This window comes from Ipomoea nil, unplaced genomic scaffold (assembly GCF_001879475.1).
Source record: "Ipomoea nil cultivar Tokyo-kokei standard unplaced genomic scaffold, Asagao_1.1 scaffold1286, whole genome shotgun sequence".
Classification (NCBI taxonomy): domain Eukaryota; kingdom Viridiplantae; phylum Streptophyta; class Magnoliopsida; order Solanales; family Convolvulaceae; genus Ipomoea; species Ipomoea nil.
In genome coordinates this window covers 2498260-2522539 of record NW_017617714.1, presented here as the reverse complement: position 1 = coordinate 2522539, position 24280 = coordinate 2498260, and the positions used below count along the sequence as shown (strand labels likewise).

At 38.0% G+C, this 24280-nt stretch overlaps 1 protein-coding gene across 3 annotated transcripts; it reads right to left on the bottom strand.

Annotated features, from left to right (window-relative positions):
• Positions 1–2252: 2252 nt before the first annotated feature.
• On the bottom strand, positions 2253–12576 carry LOC109184841 (golgin candidate 1). Of its 3 annotated transcripts, none has more exons than XM_019334890.1 (21): positions 12256–12575; positions 11392–11472; positions 10500–10549; positions 9784–10407; positions 9639–9701; positions 9021–9098; positions 8714–8917; positions 8528–8584; positions 8342–8416; positions 7967–8038; positions 6813–6875; positions 6322–6420; positions 4998–5069; positions 4806–4874; positions 4603–4650; positions 4404–4499; positions 4242–4318; positions 3425–3470; positions 3241–3339; positions 3102–3146; positions 2253–2828 (listed from the first exon to the last, which is right to left on the bottom strand). In XM_019334890.1, the coding sequence occupies exons 1-21, from the start codon at positions 12281–12283 to the stop codon at positions 2757–2759; spliced, it is 2118 nt and encodes a 705-aa protein (XP_019190435.1). In that variant the 5' UTR covers positions 12284–12575; the 3' UTR covers positions 2253–2756. The 3 variants fall into 3 exon arrangements, with proteins under 3 accessions (XP_019190435.1, XP_019190434.1, XP_019190437.1); XM_019334889.1 differs by having other exon boundaries at positions 4998–5075; positions 12256–12574; XM_019334892.1 differs by lacking the exons at positions 2253–2828; positions 3102–3146; positions 3241–3339; positions 3425–3470 and adding an exon at positions 3496–4033 and having other exon boundaries at positions 4225–4318; positions 4998–5075; positions 12256–12576.
• Between the last annotated feature and the right edge of the window lie 11704 nt (positions 12577–24280).

The window sequence follows — 24280 nt, the reverse complement described above, 5'->3', positions numbered from 1 at the left end:
GCGTTTTATATATATATATATATATATATATATATATATATAAGAGCTCATATGTGGTCATGTTATTAGGTGTGGCGGTTTGGTGGTATCTGTGTCGTTGAATTAGTTTAATCCAACGACAGTGGCTAATTAATGAGGATTTGAGGATTTGAGGTTTTTAGCGCGTTTTGGTAAGTGGGGGTGTTATGGTAATTACAGTGGCTATTTATAGAGTTGTTATGCTGTGCATCCGTATGCACCATGCATGGTGCATACGGATGCAAAAACGACGTCGTTTTATTAAAAACGCGCGTCTCCCCTTAAAAAAATCAGGTTCGATTCCCAGCAACAACATTATGTTGTTCATTCATTCTGGAATTTTAGTTTATTGATTATGGAATTTTAGTTCATTGATTATGGAATTATAGTTCATCGATTATGGAATTGTAGTTCATCGATTCTGAAATTTCAGTTCATAGATTCTGGAATTTTAGTTCATTCATTCTGGAATTTTTAGTTCATAGATTAGATTCTGGAATTTTAGTTCATAGATTCTGGAATTATAGTTCATCGATTCTAGAATTTTAGTTCATCGATTCTGGAATTTTAGTTCATATGTTGTTGCTGGGAATTGAACTTGAATTTTTTTAAGTGGAGACGATTTTTTTTAAGGGGAGACGCGCGTTTTTAATAAAACGACGTCGTTTTTGCATCCGTATGCACCCTGCATGGTGCATACGGATGCACAGCATAATTTGCCATATTTATAGCGGCCGGGTTCTATAAATACACCAACAGTGTTGACAATGTGCACCAATAGTGTAATAAAACACACCACAGTGAAACACACCAATAGTGTATTCCCGAACACTATATGATGTATTTATTCATATATAATGACACGTTTTTTGTGATACGTACCTAATTTGTATATGTTTTTTGCTGTGCATTTCATAACATGGATTGTGTATATTTGTATACAATTGGTGCGGCCGCACTGACCACACGGGAAGGCGTTGCCACACCTGAACTTGGCACCAATGGGAATCTACAAATACACTAGAGTAAGGCTAGTAATGCACCAATTACACAAATAAAACACACAACAGTGTGATTTCCCCTATTCCGGTGCTCTATCACAAGTTTACCCTTACAGTTCGTTGGGTAGGAGAATGTGCACGAAAATACTGGAAGAATCTTGATTAATGTGATTCATTGGATAAATAAAGAGTGAATAGTGAATAATTGCAAATTTAGTGATATGTCATTTTAAAAGTGAGTGAAGATAACATGGGTATAGCAAGCATTTTATTCCATGTATGATTTAAAAGAAAAGAAAAAAACAATGACATGGCATTGGGCTTGTCATATTAAAAGCAAGCATCAAAATTGCACGTATGAGTGCAACCATCCTCAATAGTAATGAGTTTTTTGCGGTTTTTGAGGTGCCTACTAGGAGATAGAGGATGAAGGAAAAAAGATAAGGAAAAGGAAAAAGAAATCTGAAAGAAAAATAGAAAAAATATATAAAAAGCTGCGCCAAACGTGCCCAGAAGGCGCGTGATCTTACTGGGCGTAAAAATGATTTTTGAGGTGCCTACTAGGAGAGAGAGGATGAAGGAAAAAAGAGAAGAAAAAAAAAAAAGAAATCTAAAAAGAAAAATAAAAAATATATATAAAAAGCTGCACCAAACGTGCCCAGAAGGCGCGTGGCCTTACTGGGCGCAAAAATTGCGCAATACGTGCTTGCTTTTTCATCTTTTCTCTTTGTTTAATATTTGATGGGGCCCACAAAGAACCCATTTTTGCAGGAGAAAAAAACTACTAAAATCCCAACCATCACATTTGTTTAAAACCAAACCTCAAGCTTTTACTATTCCAAAACTTATGTAAGATCTCCTTATTGGGGATGCCATAAGTAAAAAAGTAAAGATTGCAAATGACTCTACTTCCACTTCAACAAACATCGGAAATAAAAGAAAAAAATGTAGGTTTCACGATAATTTGGGCGAATACGTGAGATTTACAATGTTTGTTTTTATTTGATTTTTCTAGTATTGAATTTCACTTGCAAAGAAAGTTAAGTGGATTGAAAAGTAAGTATTGATGAGGCAGCGCACTAGTTAAAAGAAAGACTGAAATACATTGCATTGTGATGATATATGAGAGGTAAATTGGGAAAAAGCATGTAAAACACTTTTCCCTTTCACATCCTAATCCACAAGAAATCCTAGATTGAGTAATAAGCAGATCATTAGATTAACAAGAGAATCTGAAGAAAATGAACCAAATTGTTCTTGATAATTACAAGGTATATACATTGCTTTAAGTCTTTACAAATGAAATAAAAGGCACTGAAAAGCTCATATTGGTAGGGTTTCTAATCATATCCCAAGAGGCACCACTCTATAAAAAATGCCAACTAAAAACCACATCATGTTAGCTCAAAGTATAATACTTGTATGCATTCTTTGTATAATCACACCGGTTGGATGAGATGCAAAAAGGAATAAAGTAGAAAGAAATTCATCATTGAGGAAATTGTTGAAACAATTGCACAAGCCTGGTTCGAGCCATCAAACCTGAATCATGTGCATTGTCAAAGCAAAAATCAGCCCCATAGACATTGCACTGGTTACGGAAATGAAGCACAAGCACAATCTTTCCCTTCATGTCTTTCTTGTTTTTTGCCACCTATATCTGGTTGTGAAGTAAGCTATGCGAAACCGATCGTGGTTTTCCTAATAATACTAGATATACTCTGTTAGCAAGAAGCCTCACGGTAAGGTTTGGTTCACCAGACCCATAGACATTGCAACTTCTTTGTTTGCTAGTGTATCAGCTTGTTCCTGCTCATTTCACGGGACACATTCAGTGGAAAGCATAGCAACTAAAAAACAATGAAGCACAAGAATACCAAAATGGAATTTTATCACTTTTTTGTTGTCTATGTAATGCTTGTGGGATAAAAGGGCAAAGCACATGAATACAGTTTGCTAAGAAGGCAAATAGACAACTGAAAGTGCACTAAATAAAATCAGGGGAAGAGGAGAATGTAAGGAAATTGAAGTGCATATATTTCCATATATGATGCTAGAGGGCAGAAGGGAAGTTCTCCATACCTGGAGGCGATGCAGCAAGTACATCAAGAACAAATGAACAAAGACCTGTTACATCATATATAGCAACAGTCACATTATACTTAAATTTTACCAAATCAGCCACAGTATAGCAGTGTAAGAGAGAAGGTTTTGTAAGGACCAGGTAGAAAAGCAAAAGAACTCGAGCCGTTGGATATCGCCATAGAAATCGTGTAGCCCTGACAGCCCCCGAGTCTAAAAGTTTTGCTGCCTTCTGTAACTGTCGAGAAAATTTATATACAAAAAAAAAAAAAAAATATTAGTTTCCTTTGCACTGCATGCGGTTGTTTAAACAGCAAGTGTACCTGTATGCTGGCTGCAGTCATATGTCGATGATGCAATGGGAGAGGCCTGCAATTTGATTTTCTTAATCAGACTCAAGACTATGACATCGGGGAGAAAAAGAAAAGAAAGAAAGGACCGCTGCATGCATGACCACCCTAATCCTTTCAGTGTAAAAGGGGGAAGTGGGATAAAGGTACAAGTCTGGGACTCCACAACAAATGGAAGGTATGTTTCCCATTTTTGCTGTAAGTCCACAATGTAATTACTAAACAAATGAAAATTGAAGTATGTTGCCTCACAAACAACTTAAGCTTTAAGTTGAGGATAAAATGTTTGATATGCATTGGCGAACCCCCAGATGGCATGGTTATTTCTGTAACAGAAGCATCATCTATGTTTCAAAAAAACAATTAAGATGAAACCTATAACCTCCAAATGAAGCAGAGAAATAGCCAAATAGGAAGCAAATTGAAAGATGGTTTACCAAATTGCAATCTTTAGCACACATAATTCACAAGTGAAAACTATTGAAACCATGTATTCTATATCAAGTGCTTTGATTTGCCTAATGCTCTTATAAAATATATATTGTAAAAGCAATTCGAATTTGCATTCAAGTAATAAATGATTTGCAAGCCAAGCACATTGTGCTCAGATGGCATGTAGTGGCTCTCTCATATGGGAGGTCATGAGATCGAGCCTCAGTGGAGGTGGTGTTGACTCTTTGTGCTTCAATAGGTTGAGAAAAGTATAGATGAACAGATACTACAATGTAATAGAGTTAATAGCCAAAAAAAAAAAAAATAAATAAATAAATGATTTGCAAAGGCAACATACTCAAGCGTTTTAATGTCAGTCTCTTCCTCCCAAGAAGTTGATGCTCGGCGAGAAACTCTGCTCCGTTCAGCTTCTAACTGTTTCAAGGCAAATAGGCAACACATACCTTTTTGAGTCACATGCCAGGCCATGCAAAAGATGCTTAAAAAGAAAGCCACAAACCTGTGCCTCCTGAAGACGCTTTACTTCCTTCTCTAATTGAAATTCTGCTGCAGCTTTTTCTGTGGCCATTGCTTCAAGCTGTGTTTGTTTGTAATACTGAAAGTGTATGGATAGTTTTATTACAAATAAATGCACCAGAAATCAAATAAAGAATATATACAGAATAAAAGTTACTGGAGAAAGTCTTTGTCATAAATACCAATAGATCTGTCAGTTCACGATACCGTTTTTCTAGCTCCATATGTTCCTGTCAGATCATATTCTATTAATAAATCTGGAGAATATGCTCAAGAAACATGATTAGCCAAACAAAGGATAGAGGGGGCGTTGGAATGAGTTGAAGAAAACAGAATCAAATATTCAAATCACAAGCAAACTAGTGTGAGAATTGAGTTCTCTCACTTGACGTGAGTAATGCTCTGCATCTCTTTTCATGGCAGCCATTTCAACTCTCAGCTTTTGCATTTCAGCCTGCAAGCAAATAGTGTAAGACTCATGAAGTCCTTAAGTTATTGGTTCTCCATAAACATGGTCATATTGTTATTATGATGCATTAAACATTTAAGGTAAATTAAAAAGGAAATATAATCTTGCCTCCATTGAAGCAAGCTTGTTTTCTGCCTCTCTTTGACCTTGGCGTGCACGCTCCACCTCCTCTTGCCATGCCTGCAACTTTATGTCCAAAAAATGAAAGTTCATTATCACATACTCCATCCGGGGTGTCTTTAAGCTGATGAGATGCAAAATTGGGGTGTCTTTAAGCTGATGAGATGTAAAATTACATGCTAGTTTGCCAAGAATTTGAAACTAGGGAACATCGCAGGGCATGCAGAACATTATCTAGTACAAGATAGGGCAATGTAAATGTCAATAAAATATGAAAAAAATTCCCAGGGCAACTCCAACAACTGTGGAAATGCCATCTGGAAAATCTGAGGTCAGAAGTTTATGTAGGAAATTCATGATTTCTTTTTCTTTGAAAAACACGAAGGTATTTTTTTAAGAGATTTAAAGTCAAACATAGAGAGTTTAAACTTGGTGTTAGATGACATAGTGTTAGGGATGGCAACGGGGCGGGGGCGGAGAGTATACTCCCCATCCCCATCCCAGCGACCCCGTCCCCGTCCCTGGCGGGGAATTGGAAATGTTCCCCATCCCCATCCCCGCGGAGAATTAAATGGGGTCGGGGAATCCCCATTCCCCGTCAACTCCTAGTCAAAATGTTAAATAATTTTAATTTTTAATAATAATAAAAATTTAAAATTTAAGTACTAATTTCAAAAATTAAAATACTAACTAACTAACTATATATATATATATATATATATATATATATATATATATATATATATATATATATATATATATATAAAGTACTAACAGTATACTATATATGTGTGTGTAATGAACTATATATATATTTTATAATGAATGTTGACACAGTATATATAATTGGCACTTTTGCACTGTACTGTTATATATACTGTTAGTACTTTATATATATATATATATATATATATATATATATATATATATATATATATATAAAATTATTCGGGGACGGGGCGGGGAGGGGTATCCCCGTCCCCGTCCCCGTCCCCAGCGGGGAATCACACATATTCCCCATCCCCGTCCCCGTTCCCCGAAAATTTTCTCCATCCCCGTCTCTTTCGGGTCGGGGACGGGGCACATTGCCATCCCTACATAGTGTGGATCTCTCATTTATAATTGACAAAAGTTTAAGTGATAATAGAATGAATATTCATTTCTGGAAAATTTAAAAGCATCAGGTAGTATGTGCAGCAAAATAAAATTATTAAAGAAGAAAGTTCTAAGTTTGTGATAAAATAATTTACTCCATATAATTTTTCTCTTGCAGCATGAATAAACAAACCGAAGATTATAGCCAGTCGTAGACCTGAATTGCTTGGTTTGCATCTTCTGGAGATTTCTTTTGTCCACGACGAACACGAGCTTCCATATCTTGTAATTCTTGATTTAAGGTGGCACACTCAACCTGATGGTGGATGAATATTATATTACTAGTAAAATATACATGCATTCCACATATATTGAATATCATACAAGCAAGAGCATACAATTTAGTTTAAAGAAACATAGTAGGATCAATATTAAGTATCTCACCATCATTTTGAAATAGTAGTAGTAAGAATAATAGGTTGTCTCTATTAGGATTCATTCCTAAAGTTTTTAGGAAGGGAATTTCTAAACCTAATTATGAAGTTTTATATGAATAGGTTTTCAAATAATTAGTAGTTAATTAATAAAATATACAAGAAAAAAATTGAAGTGAAGGGTTTAGCCTTCCAAAAAACAGGAACAACCATAAGGAACTTTTATATAGATAGATGTATAAAACCACTCGTGATTATGATGATATCACCATACCTCAAGCAGTGCCACCTTTTGCTCAAGTTCTGCCGCCTTTGTCATCCTTTCATCTGCAGTTCTCTGAAGATGAACGACAAGAATTATTATATCTTTGACTAATGAAGTTCAACTTGCCATTAAGGCTATCAGGCAGTTGTTCAGTAAGGAAATTCAGCTGTAAAAACACCACCAAACATAAATTCAGTAGAACCCATGCATATTTGAGAAAAAAAGGTTGATTATTTAATTTTCTTATGGAATTTACAAATATGGAACTCTTACATATTAGGAAGCCTGGAGATTAGGGATTTGAGTGGTAGGTATATGGAAACTTGTTTCCATATCATAAGTCCTCTAGCTTGTATTTATAGGGTGGAGTATTTACTCTAAGAGGTGTGAGACAGAGAATACAGAATACAGAGGTATTTTTTATAAACTTTTGAACAAATTTAAAGAAAGAGGCTTATGAAAATAAATATTGAACAAAATCCGACATGTTATGGGTACAACAAAGATTATATTTTTTTGAGGCAACTTAAGATCACAGAGTGGATCCAATCCCAAACCAGAAACACAAGGACCCTGGGTATTTTGTCTAAACTTTTGAACAAATTTAAAGAAAGAGGCTTATGAAAATAAATATTGAACAAAATCCGCCATGTTATGGGTACAACAAAGAAAATATTTTTTTGAGGCAACTTAAGATCACAGAGTGGATCCAATCCCAAACAAGAAACACAAGGACACTGGGTATTTTTTCTAAACTTTTGAACAAATTTAAAGAAAGAGGCTTATGAAAATAAATATTGAACAAATCCGACATGTAATGGGTACAACAAAGATAATATTTTTTTGAGGCAACTTAAGATCACAGAGTGGATCCAATCCCCAACCAGAAACACAAGGACACTGGCCACAATCATCACTGAATATTCAAATCTATTCCTTGATTTCCTTCTCCCTAACCATAGTTGAACTAATAGTCCGATTCAGGTTTGTCAGGCAATGTAACAATTAATTTCATGGGTCCCAAAATGATGCATGTATACGTGTGTGAAAAATCATGATAGTTGCAGCAGTGATCTCCACTCACAATTTACTCATTAGAAGATCAAGCATAGAGTTTCAATAACAGCAATATTTATGTTTAACCTTAACATCTGAAAGAGTACCTGGATCCTGGCCAATGCAGTGGAGGCCTCAAGAGCACGGTGTTCTAGTTCCACCTCCCTTTCCATAGCTGCCTGTTACAGAAGTAACAAACAAACAGTCTTCAGTTACAGATACGACACCATCAACGTAAAAGAATAGTGGAGGGTTCCAAGATGAGGAAGGACCAAGCAGTGGCTGGAAAAGAAAGATGAATATTTGAAAAGAGGACCTAGAGAGATGTCCTAGAACTCTTTTCACAATTTTCTGCTTCTAGTTAGGCTTAATGGGAAAGCATAAAATCCAAAAAAAAAAAAAAAAAAACATTTACAAAGGTCATTTTAAAAACACATTCAGCAATTGCTTTAAGACAGGTTTAAGTCTCTGTAGGATCTAACCATCTTGGTAGCATTATGTGCAGCATGCTCCTCCTCAGCTCTTCGTTCTGCAGCAGCCAGTTCCTCCCTTACAGCCTAAGAAATGATATATTTTATTAAAATTAGATTTATAAGTTTAAACATAACTGATAAAATGATGAGAACTTGAAATAGTGAATTGGCACTGTAATGCAGAGACCAACTTACTTGCATCATCCTCGTCTCTGTTAATTCCCTATTTCTCATTAGAGCCTCCATATTTGCCTGACAAAGTAAAGAGCAAACTGTGTGCATCAAAAAGAGACAGAGAATGGTAGGGACTATACAGCTTAGAGGACAAGTAGCAAGAAAGCAGCTCATTCTCTAGCTGGTCAAAAGGGAGATGAAGTCAACCTGCAAAGATGCCAGATTACCCTCAGATAAAGCAGTCTGCTTCTTTAATGAATCCATAGTACTAACAAGAGACTCAATTTCAGCATTCTTTGCAGAAAGTGCTTCAGCCATACTAGATTCCACTTTTGACACCTCATTTTTTGCTGCAGATAAATCTTTCTGCAGCTGCTTCAGGCGAGCCTCATAAGATTTACTCAGCTCCCTCTGTTACATGGAATACTGTCAGCTAAACAGAATATAGTGCACTTGTTGCTGGTGCAATGAACACTAAGCTACTATCCGAGACTCAAATGACGCTAAAATTCACCTCGGAAAGAAGAAGCTCTTCTAACTGTGCATTTTCAGATTTGTACTCCTGAAGACGTGATGAAAGCCCAGCACATACCTGATTTTAATTAGATTAAATTTAGTAAGGACCAAAATGGAACTCTCTGCAGATAGCAGTCATGGATATCATAACAGGGTGACACACTCACCCCCTAGGGGCAAGATTCTGCATCATTCCTATTGTAAATAGTTTTCATTTAGTATTACTTCCACATCATCATTTACAACAGTGCTTTCTTTGCTTTCTGGAATGATAGAATCAAACTCTATGTACTATATAATCAGATAATAGCCTAAATTTCTCATTCTTAGGTACTAAGGAACAATTTGAATGTTCGATCTCTTTTCTAGAAATTTATTGTCAATTTTTTACAAGTTTCTTTATTCTCCAAAAGACAATAGCATGCTACTGATTAAGAAGCAATAACAGAATAGATTAGATTTATCTTTTCAAGAAATTTATTGTCAATTTTTTACAAGTTATAACAGGACATATACATTTTCACTAACAGAGGAATAATAACTTGTATGGCTTAATGGGGAAATGCATATAGTTTCATCCAGGATTAGGATTATATAGTATAGAAAAATGAAATACCCGAGCCAACCGTGCTTCCTTTGACTGACCAGTAGAACTTGTATTTTTAAGCAACCCTTGAGCCTGAACAAATAACAGAATTAAAAAGGTGTCTACATGACAAAGATCAGAAGCAATCCATAACCAATATTATTATATCCTTTACCTCATCAAGTTGCTCTTGCACTTTCATGGAAGTAGTAGTAGTTTTGTCTTCCGGAAGCGTGTTTAAGTCTGAAACTATTTCAGCTTTGGCATTAGTATCCTCCACTAGCTTATCAACTTTACCAGGATCACCTCCACTTGCAGACTGAAGTTCTTCATGCTCATTGTTCTTAGGCGATCCTGCATCATCAAGGACAATGGCCTGGCTTGACTCAACTGGTCCATTATTATGTGAGGTATTATCATCAACAACACTAGAAGCATGTTGTGTAGGCCCTTCATGAACTTCTGAAATGTTTTCACTTGTATGCTTATCATTTGATTTTAAGGGCACAATATTTGTATCACTGCCATGTGCTTCTGCTTCCGTGCTATTAATGCTAACATTTAGCTCATTATTAGCGATTGTTTCAGATAAAGGAGCATCCACTGAAGCACCATCTCCATCCACATTTTGGTTCTCTTTGATGGTAGTTTTGTCCGGAAGTGTCTGATTATTTTCAACAAGCATAACATCCTTATCTCTATTGGCGGCCACATCTGATTCTGGCATTTCTTTGGGAGTTTGTGTACTTTCAGTATCAAATATGTTAGGCTTTTGATTTGAAGAAACTCGCTTTTGAGGCTGCAAAGGATCTTATTGTCAGGCATATTATGGAGACAAGAACGTTAAATATATTAATTGAAATAGTAGAAATAGATAGCACTCAATAATACCTTCCTTCTCGGCCTTGACCTCTTTGGTTGAGATCCTTGTCCATTGGACACTAAGTAGTTAGACCACAAAAAGTAATGAATATTAGAATTAGTCATAGACACTAAGAAACTATGTTTAAATAAAAACACCTATTTTAGGCTGCTGTTAATCAAGAGCTCCATCTAAAGATTAAGGACTGTTTTATAATTTACTTTTGACAAATGACACGATCTAGTTCTTGGCTATGATGCATGAAAAGTCTTATGGGGAGAATTTCTGCATTTTGAACACATTCCCAATCCCAACCCCGGCCCAATAAATTTCTTCAAAATGTTTTAGGGACATTCTGTAGTTTAAAAAAATGGTGTTTCAAGGGTCTAATTAAAAACAAAAAGGATCAAAAGAAACATGGGTTCTTATTCTTTTTCCGGTACAGTCCTAGTCCCTATCATGAGCAATTAGAATATTCACAATTACTAATATTTAGGACGTTAAATTATTTTATTTTAAATTGACTTTTTTACTTTTTAGTATTTATTAGTCTATTGCTCTCAATTATGGGACTAGTAAACAATTAATATTTATGCATATTTAAGGAAAAAATATTTATCCATTTTTTGCAAATATACTCCTATATTTTTATGTTTGCACATCTCCCCCTATATTGTATTCTGCATTTTTTAAAATTGTCATTTCCTTGTGTCTCATGTCCTTGTTTCACGTTTCTATGCAACCTCTATTCTTGGTATGCAATTTATCAAAACATAAGTGAACTTAAGTCCTATAAGATTCATATCACAAAAGCCCAAATATGCCATTAAAAACCGTTAACCATCTATACGAGTTCCAAGGTCAAAATCATTAATATTCTTCTTAGAAGCAGCATATATAAATCAAAAGGCATTAAAATACCTGGTGTCTGAGAACTAGGCTGCTCATCTACCTTCTCACCAGCTGCAAGCTTTGCCCTCCGATCCACTACTTCAAACAAATCTGGTGCAACAAAAGAACAATTTTAGTTCCTAAGGGAGATGGCATTAGAGAAAATATTCATGAATTAGTTAAGAAATATTCATGCATTCTTCCTTGTAAATAATATATCAACTTAAAAATTGGCTTGATATATAGCACCACTTTGAGCCCTATCTTCTGTTAAACAGAAAGCAATTAATTGAGATTTTTCCGTGTGAAAAAGGTAGCAGTGCAACTTTTCTTTGAGTATTCATTTTTTCACCCTGCATTTATGTTTTCTGGTTTCTTTACTGGAGAGGTAGAAAAATATGAGAACAAACACTGCGCCAGAGAACAGTATGCAGTCATGAAATTTCGTAGCAATTACAGACATCCCTGAGCTTAACGTCAAGTGGCCAAACAAAAAAGGGGAAAAAAGAGAATAGTGGGCAACAATTCCATCCTCATATCAAGGAAACACCCTTTTCTGCGGCATCACATGATCTACTGCTATCTTAGTTAGTAGAGTACCGTTAGATCTAGCAGCTATATACACTCACATTTTTCACAGTAAACGTGTCGGTGTGTATACACTACATGTATACTCAGTCATAATACTTTATCAATTAAAAAAAATGTATACCCAATCATATACACCTCAACGTTTTTTACATTGAATCATAAACTATTCAAATCAGATACTTCAGACATTAACAGGACAGTTCAGATTGAAGCGTACACATTTCCACGCAGTTGTGTGATCGCATATAAGAATATTTACATCGCGGACAGCAAACAGAGAAAAAGATTCTGCAAGAGCCGTACCTTCTGCGGCTTTTAGCCAAGACGCCATTGGAGAAACAGCTAAAAAAGCAGATCCCTATATATTATTAACCATAAATTGCCGAAAATGATCGAACAATTTATGCAGCTGAAGATCGAATTCCGAATATCGGTGTTTATCCAGAAAGAAATTGAACAAAATTTAATCGGAATAGAAAGGAGAATCAAAATCTAAAGTGCTGGAGACCAATTGGGACAGTAGTTTGTGAAGATCACAAGTAGTTTTGCTGTCTCGATCGTTAGTTAGGCTCTGAGAAAATGGTTCATGGTGAATCAACTGATGAGGAAGAAAGAGGCAATATTGGACAGTTGGACTCCTACCTCCTTAGATTTGATGTTAGCAGGCCCAACTCCTTTACTATTTAGGGTCCATAATTAAATGGGCTGAACATAAAGTATTCTATCATACAAAAAATCGAAAAGTGTTAGATACAAGCCTCACATCAGTTATATCGTGGACCATGGTCCAAAAACGGCGCCCTTTTTTAAGTAAAGAAATGGCTGTCGTTATAGTTTAACAAAGTTTGTATTTTTGGTGTATTAATTACAAAATAAAACTACAGTGTATCTAAAATGAAATTGTTTCACATATTGTTTTTATATTATCTAATGAAACTGTAATTGAAATGAAATAAAACTGCAATGTATATAAAATGAAACTGAATAATAATTTCACATATTTGAGTGTATATTGTCCAATAAAACTGTAGTTATATCGAAATGATACTGTAGTTGTGTTGTAATGAAACTATAGTGTATATAAAATAAAACAGAACAACAGTTTCACATATTTGAGTGTATCCTCGAATGGAACTGTAGTTATATCGAAATGAAACTGTAGTTGTGTTGAAATAAAACTGCTGTGTATATAAAATGAAACCGAATATGTTATACAAATAGAGCAACTTTATGCGGAACGGGTGTTGTTTCTTTTATTAAAAGAAACAGCGCTGTTTTGGACCACGGTCCACGGTATAATTTACCCAAGCCTCACGCTTGGATTACTCATCTATTTATTTTCTTTGGCATTCTCGAAATTACTCTTTGAAATAAGATTCTCCCCCTGTCGAATTTTTGAAGAGCTAGCCTTAAGCCTTAGTGAAAGGGGTTAACTAAAGGAAGAAAGATGCAGGATGTTGAGGTCCGAAATTCGAAGTGAAATTTTGTATTTGCCTGTTCCTAGTCGTCATGGGAAAGAAAGCGAGTTCAGGGCGAAAAGCTGTTTTTTCGGAGATGACTTCTGTCAATAGGCAAGTAGCGCTTTAGTAATTTATGCAACTCTCAATGGATTCTGTGATCGAATGTCACTAGACAGAATTTCTCAATATGTGTCTCCTTCTCCTCTCAGATGTCCATTCAAAAGACATTTCTCAATTGTTATATAATAGACCATGGTCTACACAGCGTTATGTGGACCATGATTCAATACGATTCTTAAATAAAACTTTAGTAGAGTTAAAATAATATTTTAGTGTGTGAAAAAATGAAATTGAAAAAATAGAGTTCATGCAATAACGTATAATGTCAAATATGTCAAATGAAATTGTACTAAAATTAAAATGATACTTTAGTGTTGTCATAATGAAAATAGTGTGTGTGAAAAATGAAACTAAAAAAAAAAAAAAAAAAACTCATATAATTGTTAAACAAAATAATATCAACGCAAAAAAATGGAAGAAGGAATAGACAGAGAAAATGGAGAGGGCAGGAGGATCATCTCATTCATCTTCATTCATTCTCTTACAAAGATATATATACACAATGTAGTACATATAAAAGGTAATAACTATATTAGTTACAACCGTTACCATATAGATAATAATGTCCACACTAATATTTTGTTTATAACACTCCCCCTTTGACATTATTCGATGAGAAAATATTTGATGCATCGTCGGTGTATAGCATCTATACACTGGCGGTGAATTAGAATGTGATACCTCATCAAAAGTAAAGTCAAATTGGTCCAAGTCCCTTTTAGCAAATTATAATAATTCTTAATATATTATAATTAATTAATTTAAAAATTAATTATTTAATGCAGAGTGCAGTGCCGGGGGTTTCGCCGAAGATCTTTATCGGGGAGGCGGATGGCGGATGAGGTGATGAAGGGACTGGAGGGGATAAACTTTCTGGTGGTCGATTCCAGGAGGAGTGACTTCGCTTGGATTCTTAGGGTGGCGAAACTCGACCCTTTAGGATGCTGTGCTCATATGCACCAATGTTTGCTCGCGAGAGCCTGGAGGCATCGGATTTCCGGTGGCTGACCGTTCTCGATGGCAAATCAAGAATCGTACGGCTCCGTTCTTCTGCCGGTGGGGAAGGGGCTTGACATAGCCCACATCGGAGCCTCCGGCGGAAAGGGTGAGAGGAGCAGATGAATCAGTCATTTTGATAAGGAATCTTGCGAAGAATTTGTTATCCGGAGGTGAATTTATCCATACACTAGATACAATATGGTAGTAGTTAACTAGATCAACCTATGAAATGCCTTTTGTTTTTAACAAGTCAAGAGTTCTAACTTCTGTATCTGTACCGGGCTAAGTTATGTCAATTTTCGGTATCATTTTTCTAACACAAAGAGTGGCACTACTCTCGTGGGAGGCCGAAGGCTGCTTGGGTTCGGCTCGGCCTTGAGGCCGAAACTGAATAGAGAGAGCAGTGCTCGGTTAAGCCTTCGTCCTCTCGTCTCCTGTTGCGACCGTTGGGTTTTAATTCAACTGTTACGGAGTTAATAATGAATTAATTTCAATTTTAAGTGTGAATTAAACTCAACTTACGGCTGCTGTTACAAGAGTTACAAGACAAGTGTTGAATGCCATCACAAATGCTATTAAGTACTCCATCTCCTATATAAGCGTGTGTAGGGGTGGTAGGTTTTTAAGTAGTGAAGAACCACGAACAAGAGACACAACACACACAACAGATTTTTTACTCTCAAAACTCTGCTCCTACTCCATTCTTGAAATTGTGTTCTGCCCGTGCTCTAGTTCGCCGGGTTCATTTGTTTGGGTGCTCAAACGTTGAACCGTAGTACATTTTATCCTGGGAAACCTAGGCTACAACGCTCCTAGCACTTTTGGGAGGTAGCAAATAGAGTTTTAAGGAAAGAGTGTTTCGCTCGACTCGTACTAACCCTATTTCTTCTTCTTCTTCTTCTCTTCTTTCGATTCATGGGATTATGTTTTTAAGCAATAAATCCTTACTCCTTTCTTGTTGGTTGGAATTATAATCTGGAGGATTATAAATTCCATTTTGGTTGATATATATATATATATATATATATATATATATATATATATATATATATATATAAAATTAGAATCTGGTGCGGTTAGGGTGCCCAGGTGCGGTTGTGTGGTTTAATCTGGGCTATTCATCTCGCTTAAATCAACGTCCAGGATTGCTAAAATTAAAAAAAAATGCAGTGAAAATTTTGTAATTTTTGCATCTAGGTCAAAATTAAGGTGAGCGGATCTGTGATTAATGTGCGTGAGTTTTGTATATAAGGTGCGTAAGATGCGTGAGTTTTGTGCTTAATGTGTGTGGGGTTGTGCTTAACGTGAGTAGTTGTTAAAACTTAAAGTGTGGACTTTTGTGCTTAAGGTGCATGAGATTTGTTCTTAATGTGAGTGGAGAATAATGATAAAAGATAATGCTTCATGTTAATCATGAAAATCTCAAGGGGATTATTTGCGAGTAAATAAAGTACTTGTCAAAGTGTACGTATGTTTGATCAAGAGAATCAACTTACTTTAATATAGAAGGCTAATTATGAAGTTAGTTTTTGAATTATTGATGGAAAGACTTAAAGCACAAGAGGAGATGAATTCATGGTGGATCCCACTTGTGTGGTCAAACGAAGCCATGGAAAGAATCACAAAGTAGTACACTAATTAGTCATTCCTATGATGTGTGTACTGGTGAGGTTGAGTGATAGCTCTTAATAAATTTATAACCCTATGAGACAAGTGGTCCCATTGAGACGGACTTAATGAATTCACCGCTTAATAATTGAGAGATTGAGCATAAAATGCTCTTAATGATTTCATACCCTAATTTGGGTAGTCTATATTGAGATAGACTTAACAAGATCACCTACTTGAGTGAAAGGGGTTAGCTGCCTTTTATGAATGATAATGGGCTATCTTTCTAGAGAACTCATGAGCAACCCGAAGTTCAATTGAGCTAAATATATATGTAATTTTTCATAGAACTTACACAAGGTCTAAGGTGTGATGCGTGTCACTTTGGTTTAAACCTCTAGCCGAAGAGTTCAAAATTCGTTCACTCACTAGATTAGAGGATACCATGTGTCACTATGTGCTAGTTCAAGATTCGTTCACTAGCACTTAAGTGTCAAACCTTATATGTCTTAGAGTCTTCCTTTTCATTCCCTTGCATTTGTGGGGGGATTGTTGGGAAGAATGCAAGCCACGAAAAAAAAATATTATGGTTCTCATTTATTAGTACTTTATTCTTGATTTAATATTCACCACAAGTTGGTAAATGTTAAATGTTTTACCAAAACACAACGATATGAGCGAAGAGCTCCAATCTCCTAGACTACGCCATAACCCTCAATTGTAGAGTTACTTCTTGATGAATTAGTGAAAGATTTTCCGATCAATAAAGTTGATGTTCCCCTCAACTTTAGCTCTCCCAAGTTATCTTCGTGTGATTAAACTGCCTAAATGCATCAAAAATTGGAGATCAACTTGACTTGAATTTTGATAATCAAGTTGTCTAGTTTAGCTCATCGAATCTGCCCACCATCGTCTCTGAAATGTTCTCTGTGTAAATCTTGGATCATCTGTGAAGGAGGAGAATAATTCTTTATATACTCCTTCTGAAATAATCTGTAACGAATTAACCGTCTTGAACTTTGTCTTTGAACAATCTTCAATTATGGTACAACTTTCAATCATCAGTGCTTGTTGAGTGACTGTCTTGAACTACCATTTTAACACTAGTACAGACTCGATCTATCTAATAGCAAAGACTGAACTAAATCCTAAACTATATCTTGAGCAACTGCTTTGTTCCATAAACCATAGGATGTTTCCTTTTGTAACTTCTTTACTCAAGTATTTATTTTATTAACAATCTCCCCATTTTTTGTTTAAGTTTATGACAATGTAGTTTGTTCATTCAAAATTAAATCCTAAATTAGAATTACAGCTTTGACAAATAGTAAATGATCAAGACTTTTGATAGAACACAGAAAAGATAGTCCCTATTACAAAGTTCACCAAATCTACTTATTACAATCATTTTAGTCTAGTGTGAACTTTTGACCATAAACATCTTAAAACAACAACAAGTTTCGCTGAAGATAATGTCTTCAAATCAGGACCAAGGTGATTCAAGTAAAATGTACGTAAAATGTATTACAAGTGCAAGTAAAATGTATTACAAGTGCAAGTAAAATGTATTACAAGTGCAAGTAACAGTTTTATATAATACACCTCAGTGCAAGTAAAATGTATTACAAGTGTCGGTAAAATGTATTACAGGTGCAAGTAAAATTTACATTGAGCATCAATACTAAATGCATCTACGTTATAACTAGGTGGACCTAACGTTATAAGTAGTTGCACCCAGGTGCATGAATGTTAACAATGTAAAATTACTTGTACTTGTAAGTGAAAGTAAGTGCACTTGTAAGTGATTTTACTTGCACTTTTTACTTACAAAGGTGCACCAGGCCACCAGCTACTTGCACTTATAACACATTTACATGCCCCAAAGTTTGAGTTATTTATGAAAATGTCACCGCGTCATTTTTTTAAATTACGTCTGATTCGTTAATCTTGACAAGTGGTCGGTTGTCATGCGTTCTCATTTCTCTCATTGGCGCTGGTTCGCATGAGAGCGTGCCCATATATATATATATATATATATATATATATATATATATATATATATATATATATATATATATATATATATATATATATGAGAGAGAGAGTCCTGATCGAATGAGGCCTACTGCCCCATGCGGCAATGCGGTCAATTATTGGCCATTAGATTAGATCATCCAATGAATCATATTCCTCAAGATTTCTCAAAGATTGGCGCGCACGATCTCCAACCACACGAACTGCAACGGTAATTTTGTCATCTCAGTGGACTTCAAGGTCTTCTCCATTACGAACCCCAACCCAACGCACAACCGACTGCAATTTCAAAATCTCCGTTCAAAATCAGAACACCAAGCGAAACAACGACGAACAAAACCCCAGCCCAACGCACAACCGACTGCAACTCCAAAAAACAACAAGAATTCAGAACCAATGCAAACGACTAACACGCAAAGGTATGCAGAACCAAAACCAAGGGCATCGGAATAGGACAAATCACAATGTTGTGTGTTTTATTTTGTGTAATTGGTGCATTATTAGCCTTAGTCTGGTGTATTTATGGATTCGTGTTGGTACATTTTACAATCACTCTCTTTGTTGTGCATTTTATAATTACTCTCTTTGTTGTGCATATCTGGACACTTATTGTGCATATTTATGCACATAGTTGTGCTTTTATTGTAGTTCTATTGTGTTTTTACACAATGGGAGCCAAATCTTAAAATGAGTTTGACAGTTGTGCATTTCCGAACACTAATGGTGCTTTTGTAGTTGAATAATGGTGTATAATTTCCCTATCTGTTATGCTTGAAATACTGGGTGAAAATGTGCATTATTATTCAAACTCTAGGGCATATGAGTGTACATAGTTGTGCATTTATTGTAGTTATGTTGTGTTTTTACACAATGAGAGCTAAATTTTAAAATGAGTTTGACAGTCGTGCATATCTGAACACTTATGATGCTTTTTTAGTTAAAAAATTGGAGAAAATTTCAATTTTGGTCCTATGATTATAGGGGTATTGTTAATTTCAATCTTTGACTTTCAAAAGTGTTAATTTAGTACTATGTAATTTTTATCAATTTTAGTCACTCCGGACAAATTTTGTCAAAAAATTTTAATAGTTAAAATAATAGGGGTATTTTAGTCTTTTTTGCATTTCTTTTCGTTTTCCCTGCAACTTCGCCAGAGAAGGTCGCCGGTAGGTGACGCTCCCACCTGAAAACACCACCAAAATGCACGACTAAATAGGCATCCCAAACCAAAACGTAGAGTTTAAAGCTTTAGACATGGCTTAATATATGCATAGATATACTTGACTTTTAGCAAACACATAAAAAGCATAAACTATCACTGGCTGCATTTCATTAACGGACCCAATCACCATAATATCCGAAAAAATCACAGAATCGGAAGTCTTCTTGGTCGGCCACGATGGATTTTAGATGCACAACCATCGTTCACCGTCTCACAGTCACCACCGAAGCCAGAATTGTCGTTGTTCAACGCCACCGAATCAGCCTTCGTCGCCGTTGTCGAAGCCATTCCTCCGATCTACGACGATTTGTACACCAAGAACCCGCAACAGAAAGGAGACCCAGCTACCTCTGTTCTTCGCTCTCTCTCCCTCTCGCTCGGTGACGAAACAACCCCTCATTGGAAGAATGGGTGCAATTTGATAAAATTGATAAAATTTGGTGTTCTATCGCCGGAAAAGATGGACTCGCCGGAGAAGAATAAAAGAGATGCAAAAATACTAAAATACCCCCATTATTTTAACTATTAAAAACTTTCGGCGAAATTTGACCGGCAATTTAACCGGAGTGACCAAAATTGATAAAAATTGCATAGTCAAGATACTAAATTAACACTTTTGAAAGTCAAGACTAAAATTAACAAGACCCCTATAACCACAAGATGAAAATTGAAATTTCCTCTAAAAAATTGTACATAATTTAACTATCTGTTGTGTTTGAAATTACCAAAACACCCCAACTTAAGAAACACAAAGTATATTTGGATCAAGAATACATCTTTTTGTTTATCTTACTATTTGAGTTATCTTTCTACTAGTTCATTTTCCTTTAAGTTATCTTGATGGTAATTTATCTTTCTCTTCTTTTATTCTTTTACTTTACCATCTTCCTGGTCTCATAATCGCTCTACTTCATTAGCTTGTTATTACATCATCTTTCAATCTTTACACACTTTTCTACCTTTGCATCGTCCTACTTTGATTTTTTATTTTTATTTTTTATTTTTGTCTTGTCAACTCCCGATCATTAATCAATTTTAAGGATGCCAATAATAGAGAATTATATAAAAAAATGAAACTTAAAATTTTTTATTACAAAGAAAGGGGATACTCATACAAACTATGTCTACTTAGATGAAATCTTATAGTCTAGAATTATCAATTATCTTTTGACTTAAAAAATCTAAATAATTAAAATAAGTTGGGAGTGCAAATTTCTTAATTTATTACACTTCACATCATTAAGACCTAATCACATATTAATGATTTCATACCTAACAAAGTTGAAGACACAATCATAAAGACAATTCAATTCCTACCAAGTGTAACGACCATACTGGGGTAGGCTATAATATAATCCACATTTCTATCACTGCATTAATATTTGATGTAATTCGTCATTTCAAAATTAATGTTCTCCAACCCTAAACTACAAAATAATGTTATTTGAGAACAATAATTTCGTTGAAGTGCCATGGCCCATGGTAGCTTCTGGTATATATTTTCTAGTAAAATGGAATTTATATCCCTCACAAATATTTCAATTATCAATGTTACCTATGAATTATTAGTGGTGTAACTGTTGCTCTTCAATTTTTAAAACGTGAGGAATTACCGGTCAGAAATGGAGGAGGAGGCGACGACGACGACTGCACGGCGACGGCAACGGCTGCACAGCGACAGCGGTGTTCTGCTGTCTTCTGCAATGGCATTCAACGATGAGGAGTATGCGATGGAGTGTTTGCTATTTGGTTTGGAGTGTTCGAGAGATTTTTGCACTTAGGGTTAAAAAGGTTTATTTTATTTTAATTCTAATTTCATAGTCAAAACGCAGGGTTTAGTACAAGAAAAATAAAATTTAATAAAACTATTGCGACGGAATCTAGGCGGTTGTAATTTCCGTCGCCATATTTAGTCCATAATCTAAAACTTAATTCATTTAAGGACGGAATCAAATCGGTCGCAAATTCCGTCGCCATTTCGCGACGGAACACAAATCGGTCGCCTTTTCCGTCGCAACATAGACGACGTAAATTACTTCCGTCGCAAATTCGGTCGTGAATATTTGCCACCAAAATTTCGCGGGTGATACTGCTAATTATATGTAAGCAATATAAAATAACACGAGACCAATTAAAGCAAGTAAAATCTTTATTGATCACGGTAAAGGCCCTAAGTACAATCTACTTGGTTGCTCTGAGTACCGACTGAGTGCGGTCGGGATTCTCTAACAACAACCTATCGATCGTCCAAAAGTCCTCTACACTGTAGCTACTGTGGGTATTTATAGCCGCCGTGCCGGGGACAAGATTCCGGCCGCTTGGCATGTCTTCCACGTAGCCACCACGTGTCAACCTCCCGGGTGCCCTGCCTGTCAGCATAAAGAACCGCCACGCGTCCCCTCGCGTCCTTTTTGGCAGCTCTTTCGTCCAAGGGCTACCGCTCGGTGGTCGACACCAGCGTTCGGGCAACTTCCGGCCATTCCCGACCGGGGTCTCCACGGAAAAAGCCCGACCTGCCACCTGCAAAGATCAGAAGAGAAAGACAAAGGCAAGTCGGTCGTGGTGGAGCTTATGTCGGTCGGGATATTCCCTACCAAAAGCCCCCCAGCCCGGGCCTTTTTGATCAGTCGGGAAAAAACGGGACGGGATGAAGAAGCCCAACCGTCAGCCACCAAGCCGACCTGCCAGCTGTCATTCCCCTCCTCGCCACGTGTCGGCCACTGCCGGCCTCTGCGACTGCAACCGTCGCCTCGGATTCAGCGCCAGTCGTGTCACGCAAGTGGATTCATTTTCCCGCCTAAATGCTCTCCTATAAATAGGCCTTTGAGGCCCACATTTGAACTTTCTTCACTCTTGCGCATCAATCGGTACCCTCGGAGAGTCCCGAGCAGAGCACCTTAGCAAGGCAATCGAGCAAGCAAACTTCGAACTTCGAGCTTCAATCTCCCTCCACTCGGTAAGCTCTTAATCCTTCTTCTTTACTTTAGGCTTTCCACTATAGGTAGAACGCTAGGTCAACTAACTGTCCCGGATGTCTCAAGTCCTTTACTAACCCCGACCGACCTTTAGGTAGATCGACATGACGGACTCTGACAGTCAAAACGCCTCGATCGCGGATTATGACGAGGAGGTCGAGCATATCAGCGACGAGGAAGTGGACATTATGTCCTGCACTCCCGAAGCCAGCCCCCGAGCAACGCCAGCCCCTGAGCGAGCCGTCGAGCATAACAACGCATCAAGCTCCTCCGGGACGTCGAGCTCTAGCTCCAGCAGATCGGGGAGCTCCAGCGAAGAAGAGGAAGAGAGAACCACGTCAAGCGGGCGGGGTTCTCCGACCGAGGGCGTTAGGGAAACGCCTACCCGGGTGGTTGGGGACTACCCGGAAGCTGCTCCTCGAGGGGGTGATCGGGAAAATACCCCGAGCAGACCGAAGAAGACCCGGCCGGGCCGGCCACACCAGCCGTCGAGCTCGAATTCTTGAACAGCGAGAGTGTCGAGCAAGAAACGAGCCTGCTGACCAAAGGCGAAGCGGCTCGGATTGCTGTAGTACTCCGGGGTCGGGTAGAATTCGACACGAGCCGGCAGCTGGGGAACGTAATTGACAGGCATCGGGGCAAGTGGATCGGGATGCATTACGACTCCCTAATGGCCCCGATTGCCATTCCCTTCCCGGCCCTCTTGACGGCCTTTCTAGCATACTATCGGGTCGTTCCGGCTCAGATCTGCCCGAACGCACATCGGATCCTCGCCTGCTTCCCGCAGATATGCGCTCGGCACGAGGCCGAGTGCACGATGGAGCTGTTCAATTTCATCTACCAGATCAAGGTTCTCCCGGGCCGCTACGGGGGCGGGTTCCTGATGCTGCAATCCCGAGCAGATATGTGTGCCATCAAAGGCTTGCCCGGGAACAACAAGGGGTGGAAGAATCGAATTTTCTCCATCAAATACGACCCCTGGATCCTCCCGGTCGATCGCACTTGGAGCAGTCACTTCAGAAAGCAAGTGGTGCCGGCCGTGACTCAGGCGCTCAAGGAGACGGTCACTCGGATCTCGAGTGAAATACACGAGTATTCCATCTTCCGGACAGCCGAGAGTCTCGCAGCCGCCAAGCTCCCGCCTCCCACGTACGAGCTAAGGGAGAAGTACCTGCCCGTACCGATGGGCGTGACGGTCGCCAAGCCGCCGAAACGAAGGAAGAAAGGTTTAGCTCGAGCTGTTCCTCCCGACCTAGCTTCATTTCTTGATCAAACTAACTTAACTCTTTTTATTGCAGCCATGGCAGAATTCGGTGATGAGGACACCGCCCTTCCCCCGCCCGCCAAGATCTCCCTCGGCGGGAAAAAGAAGGCCAAGACCAAAGCGGCTGGGGAAAAGGAGATTCCCTCTGCCCGACCTCTGAGCGCCTCGACCGTGACGACGGGCGAGGGCTTCGTCGTCGAGCAGCCTGACGTCCTGGTCACCCGGGTAGAGGTCGCTCGGGGAAAGGAGAAGGTCGCCGACAAGGGCGCGACCGAGGTGGGCGGCATGAAGCGCCGCCGTGACCAACACAGCCCGAGCCCTTCGGTCGGGCGGGAAAGGGATTCTACGTCCGTGCTGGCACGGATCGGCAACGCCGCGCCAGCCCGAGCGGATCTGGGGAAGATGACCCCGACCCAGGTGGCTGAACGGATCGGCCACGACCTGGCTGAGGTGAGTTTCCCAACTTATAATCTTTCTTTGCCCAAGTATCTTTGACCGGGCTAACCCTGAATACCCTTTTGTACTGCAGATCTCCCGGGCGACCCAACTCCTTCAAGGTCAGGCTATGCTGGCCGAGGAAGCTGATCATCATAAGAAGACGGCCGCTCGTCGTCTGAAGGAGATCAAGGAGCTCCAGGCCGAGCTG